We start from the raw sequence: 11,581 nt of genomic DNA on the forward strand, positions 1-11,581 counted from the left end.
TTCTATGTCTTGTGTGCTATGTTAAAAATAAACTTTTCAAAAATGCATATTAGCTCACCAATATTTTTAACATCATTATCACACTCTAGCCGTAAGAGCATGGTGATTTAGTGCTATTGCTGTATTACTAAATTTTCATTCATCACCAAGGTCTCCAGCCACTGCCACACATATATGAGTGTACTACCGACATTGACAATAATTGCAAAAGTTATGTCGAAGGATTTACACTCAGTTGTATCCTAACTCTTTAAAAAACATAATAATTAAACATGCATCTGGTTGCGCATTGAATTTTTCTTTTAGGGAAATAGTATAAGCAAATTAGTTTATTCTGAAAGGAGAAAACAAGAATACAAGTAAATATATTTACCCATACTTACACAGGCAGTGGACATATATAAGTGCTGCACACTGAAAAATTGAGGAAAGAATAAAGGAATGGGAGAACATCCAGTGATGATGTCCAAAATAGAGTTTTTCTTTAACTTTCACTTCTTAAAAAACTTTGTGATTATTTTTATTTAGTGGAGAAACCCTCACAGTTTTTTGGTAGGTTCGAAAAAATAGTTTCATTACACTCTAGTACCTTCCTGGTGTATTTTTCAAAAACTAGGAATATAAAATCTTGCAAAAGTAGGTTTTTTTGCGTGGGTGTATTTTTTTCACACTTTCCATTTAAACATTCTCCCTTTCTCACTGTTATTATGTGCAAATTTTAACACTCTTTCTAAGCTCCAGATTAATCCAGTGTAAAAAGCTTTGTAGTATTCATGACTCAATTTAAAATGAAACTTCACAAATATTTTACCTCAGCCATCCACTGCATTGTTAGATTCAATTTATAATTTTCAGTTTCTACTTATGCAGCCTTGTGCTTTAAATGTGAAAAGTAATACAATGAATAAGGTGCACTCTGGCAACTATCATGGTGGTTATCACATTGCCTTGCTATTCTTATGTATGCAGAAGGACCGTAATCATTAACTTTCTCATGTCATGTGGATATCCAAAATCGAGTTAATTTTTTTGGCCGCTACAATCCTCTGGAATCCCTGGGAATGTTTTTATTCAGCCAAGGAACTCTGATTACCTACCTCCATGAAATGCCCATGTGATTTTTTTAGAGCAATTTCATTTTATTGGAAGCCTCTTTCCTTTCTTGGTCTGCCTGAGCAAATGGCAGCTACAACTAATTGAACCTTGACCTAAAGATTAGCCTCTAATATAATTATTTATTTGTGGAAGTGATTAGAATATTAGGCCCTTTCATTGTGGCATTATATTGTTGACTTTTTATGAAGAGTTATTCTATCCTTAATATGTGCAGACACAGAATATTGAAGCATAGTGTTTACCTGTATGAAGATGTTGGTGCTCATTACACTGGCTACTGTTAAATGAGTTTCCGTGGTCTGTATCTTTGAGTTAGACTGATTGCATGTGCATATGTGTAGGGCATAATGGGCATATTTTCAACACTATAAAAAGAGACATGCTTCATGTGGTAATTTCATTTATAATTCATTTGTTTCTCATTCCCCTGTGAAATCTGTTGTTTTAAATCTGGGGTAGAAAGGGCTCATTGGATTGAAGACTAAATTTGATGTCACTTGCTTACTGTATTTATTCCACTATATTTGTTCATACAATTCCTTGAATACTGGTGTTGTTTACTTGGTTTTTGTGTTCCTTCCTACATATTTTTGCATGAATTTTCTGGATACATTTTCTTTAATCATGGGAGTATGTCAGAAGTTGCTGCAAAGTGATAGTCCAGAATGAAATTTTAGAAGTTTTTTAAGTCCCATTTTTTAAATAGAACAAAGTTCATCTATGAAGGAAAAGGATAGCAACTAGATTACTTTTTTGAAGGCTTAGTGTCACAAAACAGAGGGCTATATTTCAGTGAAGTGTCTTGTAGTTCTAGCATTGTATTTTTTCTTCTTATGGTTTATTTATTTCATTCCAAGTACTCAAAAGTAATGTCTTGTGTGAAGGTTTCCGTGATTTTTATAGGCATGATCGTCATTATCCTGCCATAGTCCATTTAACTCTTTCAACAAGTTAAAAATTATTCTCCATTCATGTGGCAAAATGTTTATTGTACTTTGAATACATATTTATCAAATGTCATTATTGAATATTGACCAGTAACTTAGTTAACTATCAGTCTATTTCCTTTTGGCTTTCTCTTTGTTGATTATTCCTTAGGAATACCAAATGCTGCTGGTTTCAGAAGTAGCATTGGCTTTAAAAGTATAATTGATTGATTATAAGTGATATTTGGACAACCAGCCACTCTTATTTTGGTAAACTCTTCAATATGTGCTTCTCTCTTAGAAGACAAAATTCAGAGGAAAAAAGAAATCAATTTCATGTGCACTGAAGTGTGAATGTAGGTGGTCAAATGATATGAGTTTCATTCTTATTAAACAGGTACCATTTCTGAAGTTAGTGGAGAAAGTGAAGAGGAGCTAGCATGCTCCATTTGTAAGTATTTGGTTGGAGAATTTCTGTTATCATACCTTTATTTTAGTGTGTTTAGAAGTTTTGGTATAGATTTGTGTGATTTTGGGGGAACTCATTCCATCATTTTCTTTTTAATGTCCATGGCCACGAATTTCATTGCTTCAGTTTGATAGTGTATTTGGTCTGTGGGGATATGTGACCAGCAAATATTTGCCTTATGAACTCAACAAGTATTTAGTAAATATTTTGGCTAACATCAGTATTCCAAAATGGAATTTGTATACTCATGAAATTCAGCTGAGAAAGCAACATTGATATATATCTGATATGATTGAATGAACAGATGTCTTAATTCATTGAAATTTTCAGAAGATAACACTATCTTGAAGACACATAATTTATATCTGGCATCATCATGTTTTTTCAGAGGAAAAAAAATCAGTTTGAAGAGAGGTGAAATCTGTACTCAATTAATCATCTTATAAGACTATTCTACATTAATAATATATTCTCAAAATCAAATTAATGTAAATCTCATCACTTAGTAATGGATACAAAGAACTAATGGTCTCATAAAATCATTAGTTCCTCATATCCATTACAAATGGATAAGATTTAACTTAATGTAATTTATTATTAAATGGTTGGGTGAGCATGATGTATCATTAGGGCCAGTATAATTCTTATGCTTACTTTGCTGTCAATCATAACACCAAAAGTTCAAATGCATTTGATATATATTTAGGCCTGAGAAACCATATACTACCTCTTACCCAAAAAAAAATCAGTTGTAAAAAGTTCATTTAAATTCTCTCCTTAAAACTCAGGATGAAGAAGGGTTAGAAACTTTGCTAGAAGTAATCTGACAAATTATCAATGGCCATATAATTTTATGCCAACTCAATCATTCATGAAATGCATCTATTAATGCACCCAGTTATTCTATTACAATTTGCATCTTTAAGTTGATTTTTAGGGCCTTCTTGAAATATTGAATGGAAATTTAAATCAATAAAGGTTCACCTTATTCAAAATTAATGACCTAGCACCTGGAAAAAATGTTAGCTTATAACAGAAGGTACAGTAAAATGAGATCGTATGAGATAATACTTATGAGTCAATTTTTTTATGTGAATGTAGTTCATCTAGGGTCTAGTTAATGGACTAGTGTAATTGGTCCTTCCAATTAGATCCTGCCAGGTTAGAATGTAGTAATTTTGGATTTCCCTTGATAGTGCACCTTTGCAATTTGCATAATGCAGTACATCCAAGAAAGCATTTCGTTTTTAGAACAAGGTTGAGAAGTTTTCTTTTGATTATAGGTGTAGTAAACTTTTACCACTATTTCCCAGTATTTGTATTTTAACATAAAATTTTGTTTAAACGTAGCCTATTATATGGGCCAGGCAAACATGAATGTGTATGAATTGCATTAATGATAGTGTATACAATTTATTTGGGACATAAGTTAATGATAATGAAGGATAAGGAGGAAATTTTAACTTGTGGTAGTCACACTAAATATGTGAGGAAATTAAAATAAAGATATGGAAATTCGTGTCAATATTAAAAGTTTTAAATTTTCATTTTTTTTCTTTATCAAGTAGTTGAATTATTCATAACTTATTTTTTGGTCTTGTGTGATATTTTTAAAAATATTTAAAAACTGCTGGTAGCTTGGTTTTATCACTCATATTGAAAAGAATTTATTAGGTTTCTTTCATACCACTATGAAGAATTTACTTCAATGTAATGGAAAAATATTCCATAATTTACAATATTGCGAAAAATTAGCTGTACTTTTAACATTTTAATGTGACTTATTGTTGTATATGTGTAATCAAGTTGCTGTTGTTTTGTACAAGGTTGGTAACATTGTCTCTTTTGGGCTGGCTTGAGCGATGTTTGTATGTGTTTGCTTTTGTTTTTGTAGAATAAAAGTAGGAAGTCGTTTTTTTTTTAACGTCACTTCCGGCCCCACGTTAAGTTGAACATGTCGTCTCAATAATTGCTAAAGATCCTAAATCCTGTTTCGTCACCACGCTGCAAGAAGATCACAACAGGTTATGGGCCCAGAATGTGGAAATAGGAGTGTGAGATCAGTTTGCATGAGATAATTAGGTTCAATTAAACTGATTCCGGCCTTGTAGTCAACCGAGCTGTACTCGTAAATTGTTGCCTCGTGTTTGGATGACAAGTACAATGGAATCAAATGTCATCAACAACATCACGTACGGAGGTTCATTGCCTCAAATTGATAAATTGCGAGGATCGGTGAATTACGAGCAGTGGAAAATGGACGTGGAAATGTACTTGCTTCACGAAGACCTTTGGGACTACGTGGAGAGTGAAGTAGCAATGGACGCGTCAGCTCATGAACGAAAGCAGTCACAGCGAGCAAGGGCGAAAATATATTTGCTACTAGAACAAGGACCGAAAATGGAAGTCATGGAGTGCAAGACGGCCAAAGGTATGTGGGACAAGCTGCAGCACACCTATGAAGATAAGGGTGTGAACAGGCATGTCGCCCTTATAGACCAGCTGTTCGACATCAATTTGGGAACGTGCACAAATATGGAGGACTATGTTCAACGTTTCACAACAGTCGATGCGAAACTAAAAAGCATTGGCAAGAAGATTGACGACAAGCTGCTCGCGGTTTTGATGCTGCGGGGCCTGACGGTTGAGTACAGACCGTTTCGAATGGCTCTAGAGAATACAGTCACAGGGGTCATCAAGTCTGACCTAGTGAAGCAGAGGCTACTGCAGGAAGGGTACAAACGGGCCACAGATTCCAAGGAGCAGCAGGTTGTATTCTATGCCAAGCGGAACCAGAGGCATCAGGGAGAGTGCTCATCGTCCTCGGAGCAGAGTTCGAGTACGTCCGGGGCCAGAGGTAAGCAGAACAAGAAGTCCACCTTCGATCCGAGAAAGGCCAGGTGCTTTAAGTGCGGAGTGATCGGGCACATCAAGAGCGATTGTCCCGAGGAAGGGGCAAAGGTGTCGTGCGGGAACAGCAAATCAAGTGGGGGTGCCAAGAAAGGGAATCCAGTTGCCTGGTTGACAGCCCTTCGTTGTGAAGTGGGGAGTCATAAATGGTACATTGATTCTGGGGCGAATTCCCATATGGCAAGAACTACGGAGTACTTTTCAGATTTTCGACCAGATGCAAGTGACGAAGTAACAGTTGCTAACCATGACAAAATCAAAGTGTCAGGTATTGGTAGTGCATCAATGGATTTGATTCAGGGAAGTACTGCCACCATATCAAATGTTAATTATGTGCCAGATCTTTCAACTAATTTGTTGTCTGTAAATAGGTTAGTGCAAAAGGGTACTGCTGTTTTATTTGATTCATCTGGGTGCAAACTATTTGATGCTGAAACTTTACATGTAAAGGGAGTCATTCAAGCCTCGGGAACAGAGGAGAATGGGTTGTACAGTCTAGATTTAAAACAGTGTACCTCAGGTGACAATGTTGTCAGGGAGGGTGCTGTGGGATTAGCTGCAACTACTGAAGGGAATCATTCTCAGCTATTATGGCACAGAAGGTTAGCGCACTTGGGGCATAAAAATATGCAGACATTAAGGGGGCGTGCCAGTGGTCTGGATTATCCATGTAATAAGCCTCTTCAACCGTGTGTGGCATGTGTAGAAGGAAAGCTTGTTAAAAAACCTTTCACTGTGGGACCGAGAACGGAAAGGGTGAGTGAAAAGCTGAGTTTGGTGCACTCAGACCTGTGTGGTCCAATGGACCCTCCTGGCAATAGGGGAGAACTGTACATGCTCACATTTATTGATGATTGCACTAGAAAAATTTTTGCCTTCTTCATTAAAGGCAAGGAAACACATGTTATCCTAGAATGTTTCGTAACCTTTAAGGCTAGGGTAGAAAATGAAACGGGGAACAGGATTAAGTGTTTGCGGACGGATAATGGTAGTGAGTACATGGGGCGGGCTCTGCAAGAAGAGCTTAGAGCAAAGGGAATAAAACATGAGACAACGATACCATATAATCCTGAGCAGAATGGGCTAGCTGAAAGGGCAAATCGCGTCATTATAGAGAGGGCTAGATGCATGTTATCCGAGTGCAAGTTACCTAAGAGCTATTGGGTTGAAGCATGTAAAACAGCTGTGTATTTAAAGAATAGAGTACCAGCTAAGGGAATTGGGAATGAATTACCTGAGGAGAGATGGACAGGTCATAAGGTTGACCTTAGTCATTTGAGGGTGTTTGGTTGTATTGCCTATGCTCATGTGGCCAAGGCCATGAGAAAAAAGCTAGATGCCACATCCAAACGGTATTACTTTGTCGGATATTGTGAGGAATCCAAAGGTTATCTCCTGGCGAATCCTGAAAACATTGGACGAGTAACAAAAGCGAGGGATGTAGTGTTTTTTGAGGACAGTTTCAGGGAAGAGCATTTAACTGGGAAAACATTGAGGAATACAATTATTCTGCCTGAACTTTTAGGGGGGGGCGTGTGTTTCACCTCCCAGCCCCAGACAGAGGTCAGCATAAATGATCAGGCTGAAACTAATGAAAACACTAGCACAAGTAGTGAGGGTAATAATGATACCTCAAACATTGAGACTGAAGGAAGTGGTCGTGTCTATTGTGGGCAAAATTCAAGCTCAGGTGATGATAGCCAGAGGGAGGAGAGTATTGATCCGGGAGAAAGTAGGTATCCTGTTAGGAATAGAATACCAAAGGAATTTCCAGATCATGTTTTATTTTTGGCATCAATTAATTCAGCCTGTAATCAACCAATGTCTTTGTACTGTGATCCTCAGACTGTTCAAGAAGCTTTGTCTTCAAATGGGGATGAATGGAGGAAGGCCATGCAGGAAGAATGGGAAGCTTTAGCAAGGAAGGGCGTCCTTTCTTTAGCTGATTTGCCTGAAAACAAAAAAGTTGTAAAATGTAAATGGGTTTTCAAGCGAAAGGTGAATGCAGCTGGGGAAATAGAGCGTTTCAAGGCAAGGCTGGTAGCAAAGGGTTATTCCCAGGAGTATGGTATTGATTACCATGAAACATTCTCTCCTGTAGTAAGTTATTCTGCCTTGAGATTGTTGATTGCATTGTCTGTGGAGCTAGATTTAAATATCACTCATCTAGATGTGACTGCAGCCTTCTTGAATGGTGATCTTAAAGAGTCAATTTACATTGAGCAGCCTGAAGGTTTTGTAATTGAAGGGGCGGAGAGTAAGGTGTATTTGCTGCATAAGGCAATATATGGTTTAAAACAAGCATCCAAGGCATGGTATGACAAATGTCGGAGTATTTTTAAAGGTCTTGGTTTCAAGAATTTGACAACAGAATCATGTATTTATGTTAAGGGTATTGGACTTGATATTTGTGTAATAGCTGTATATGTGGATGATTTTTTGGTGTTTTGTAAGAATGGTGACACTGTGAACAAGTTAGTTTCATCATTAAAAAAACATTTTGAGCTGAAAAATCTTGGAGAGGCCAAAAGTATTCTAGGGATGAGGTTAACTAGAACCAGTGAGGGAATTGAACTGGATCAGGAAGAGTACATCAAAAGCATGCTGGTTAAGTTTAACATGTCTGATGCTTGTGCAGCCTCTACACCCATGGAAGTTGGGTTGGATGTAGCTCCTGGAGATCCAGATAAATGTCCTGATGTACCTTATCAAGGATTAATTGGTTGTTTAATGTACGCAATGACCTGTACTAGGCCTGACATTGCTTTTGCTGTTTCAAAATTAAGTAAGTTTAATAATAGCTTTAATATGGAACATTGGAAGTTGGCAAAAAGGGTTTTGAGATATTTAAAGGGCACATCAACGTATCGCCTTGCCTACTCAAAATCTGGTGGGTTCCTTGAGGGCTATGCTGATGCAGATTTTGCCAGTGATAAGATTGATAGACTATCTCGTACAGGGTATGTTTTTAAATTTGCTAAAGGGGCTGTAGCATGGGAAAGTAAAAAACAATCCTGTGTGGCTTTATCCACAACGGAAGCAGAGTATGTCAGCCTAACTGCTTGTACCAAGAAAGCTATTATATTGTGTCGAATCCTGAGGGAAATTTTGAAACAGGATTGCAGAAAAATATTTGGCACAGAATCTGTGTGCATGTATAATGACAATCAGTCAGCAGTTAAGAATGCCAATTGTGTTGATGTAAAGGAAAGATCTAAGCATATAGATGTAAGGTTCCATTTTGTAAAAACAGCTGTGACAGATGGTAAAGTGTTTGTGAAATTTAAGTCAACACATGAGATGCCTGCAGATATGCTAACTAAAAGTTTATCTAAGAAAAAACATTTTAACTGCATGAAGGATGTGAATGTCTGGGGCAACTAGATTAAGTGAGGGTGTTGTATATGTGTAATCAAGTTGCTGTTGTTTTGTACAAGGTTGGTAACATTGTCTCTTTTGGGCTGGCTTGAGCGATGTTTGTATGTGTTTGCTTTTGTTTTTGTAGAATAAAAGTAGGAAGTCGTTTTTTTTTTAACGTCACTTCCGGCCCCACGTTAAGTTGAACATGTCGTCTCAATAATTGCTAAAGATCCTAAATCCTGTTTCGTCACCACGCTGCAAGAAGATCACAACACTTATAGAAATATTTCAATGCATAAGCTGATTCAGTGTTTTTAAAAAAACAAGGTGCCCTTATAGAGTTTATAAATTATATTTGTTGTTTTAATTATTCTCTTCCAAATCATTTGTGACAAAAAAACCTTTTCTCATCTGAAGTGCTCAGTAGTTCTTAATAAATATATTTATGAGAGTGACATTCTCCTGCCATAGATATTTATTGTAGTTGTAGAAGTAATGTCAAAAAGACTTTTAACTTGTTTTTGTGACTGAAATGCTCTCTTATGATGAATAGTGAAGTTAGACGAATTTGTTCTAATTCAATTACTTTACACCTATTATTTTATCATTTAGCACTCACTCCACCTGTATTCTTGGCCATCAACCCCCCACTTATTCATATATTCTGTATTTAATTTGATTGAAGTTATTTGTAATCAGGCTAATCATGTTGGTAATACTGTATTTTTCTTATCTACTTTAATTTTATTGATGTTAGTATCGATATTTTTATTCGCATACGAAGAGAAGTGTTTGTTTGTAGCTCCAACAAATGTCACCATGTAAGAATTTACATATTTTTTGGAATTATGTTTAACCATTGTGGAAAATGTGATTATTGTATAATAGAGTAATAAAAATAGTATCTTATTAATAAATAATTGACTTAAGTTTATAACCAGAAGGTGTCTTTGCTATTTGTACTGGGAGGCGATTGGCAGTGTATGTAGCTCTTTCCCACTGTTTTAATAGCAATATGGAACAGAATATCAAATTTCTCTCCATTAAATGCATAATAGTATAGTTGTTAATTTTATATTTCCTGGTACTAATTCAACCAATGCAAATCATTTGCATTCCCTTATCTACCCCAGCAGCTCCAGTTGCAGAGCCAAAGAGTACCTTGGTGGCAAACCTTGCAGCATGTCCACAGCCACAGTTAATGAACAACGGAAGCCGTGACACATCAAACTCAGATATTCAAAAACTGCAGCAGCAACTGCAGGACATTAAAGAGCAAGTAAGTGCTTTCTGCTAAAATAGCACAAAGGTTTACTTAACCCATTGGCTTACCATTTTTCTTACGATCCACTCCCTCAGCAATACAATTTTTTCTGGGAAAATATTCTATTCTATGCTATAAATTGTAAAGTTTATTACTTATTTGATTGAAAATTTTTGTATATCTAGGTTAATATTTTGCCATTAATAATTTGTTGTTGGTAGACCCTAATTTGTGAATTTAAAGGTATTATTAATAATTATAAAATTATTTTAATTTTTTAGGGTATTCTTATAGTAAACTATAACTTCTTTTATTCTTGAAAGTTGCATTGAAATGCCCGGAAGAGTTCTAGAGATATTTTGTAATGTATCTGGTATAATTCTGTTAAAAGTTTTTATTGTCCTTGGCATTTCATCCCAAGCTTGAATAGTTTCTTACAATATTTTTTCCTTAAATTTCACTTGACCTGAATTCTTATTATTGGAAACTGAAGGAAAATGTAATAGAATTGTGAATTCTTTATGAACAAATCATAAGTTTTTCCTTTAGGTTTAGGCCTTTTTTGGATCAGCCGGGCAAATACTGCCTTCATTTTCACTGGAAAATTCTGCAGTCTTCACTACTCACAATTTCTGAATAATGACTTTGTAATTCCATGCACTTTCTTTAAAAAGCTGACCCAGGTTTTGACGTTGAACGCCATCATCAGGTAAAGTGTGTGGAATTACAAAGTCAATAATATAATTTAATTCCAATATGTTATGTAAATTTCATAAAATTATGCTGGAGACAGCAAATTAAAAAAAAGAGTATCTATAAGAATAAAATGTGACCCACAATATAGTAACACAATCGAAATATGTATTGTGAAAACATAAAAGTAATCAAGAGTATAAATTATGAATAAATCTGAAATTTATGCTTAAAAAGAAGTTTGAAAAAAATATAGACGAGAGTGATGAATCGCCATCGTTGTAAGCAAGTGCCAATTTTGTGCAGATATTGAATCACCACCTTAGTAAGCCATGGGTTAAGTTAAAGTAATTAAATGTTATTTTATAGTAAATGATGATTAGCTTGAGACACAAATAGTGGTAATTGGGCTAATGTTTTATTTTAGAAGCTTATAGTTTTGTTTTTATCAATGCAGAAGCCTTATCTCATATTCCATGAAAAGTTACCTATGCATGCAATTAAAATTATTTGGAATTAAACTCATTTTTGTTTAAGACCTTCTGTGGTTCACATCCTAATATGATCTTTTGCATTAACACCATTTATCATACATATATTCAAACTTAACCTTGTGTACCAATATTCTCCTTTATACCACAATGTCCTTCATCAAAGTCTTCAATATCCCCCTTCCACATAATTTGTCTCACATCTAGTTTTCCTACCTTCCTTGAATATCTCCCAGCAACCTTCTCTCTTTGTCCCAGGCATTCTTAATTTCTTTCCTGCCCAAATGAAAGCAGAAAACATATGATCCCCAGCAATTCTTCACGTGTTTTCCTTTTGCTGTGTTTATTTTTT

General features: G+C 35.7%; 1 protein-coding gene across 1 annotated transcript in view; it reads left to right on the plus strand.

The window, feature by feature from the left end:
* LOC139692857 (E3 ubiquitin-protein ligase MIB1-like) overlaps nucleotides 1-11,581 on the plus strand; it is a 142,477-nt gene that overhangs the window by 126,642 nt on the left and 4,254 nt on the right. Inside the window, exons 7-8 of the mRNA XM_071591171.1 lie at nucleotides 2,440-2,493; nucleotides 9,915-10,060. Of these exons, the coding sequence (XP_071447272.1) occupies nucleotides 2,440-2,493; nucleotides 9,915-10,060 (200 nt within the window). The remainder of the gene's footprint in view (nucleotides 1-2,439; nucleotides 2,494-9,914; nucleotides 10,061-11,581) is intronic.

This window comes from Hetaerina americana, unplaced genomic scaffold (genome assembly GCF_022747635.1).
Source record: "Hetaerina americana unplaced genomic scaffold, ioHetAmer1.1.p SCAF_42, whole genome shotgun sequence".
NCBI lineage: Eukaryota > Metazoa > Arthropoda > Insecta > Odonata > Calopterygidae > Hetaerina > Hetaerina americana.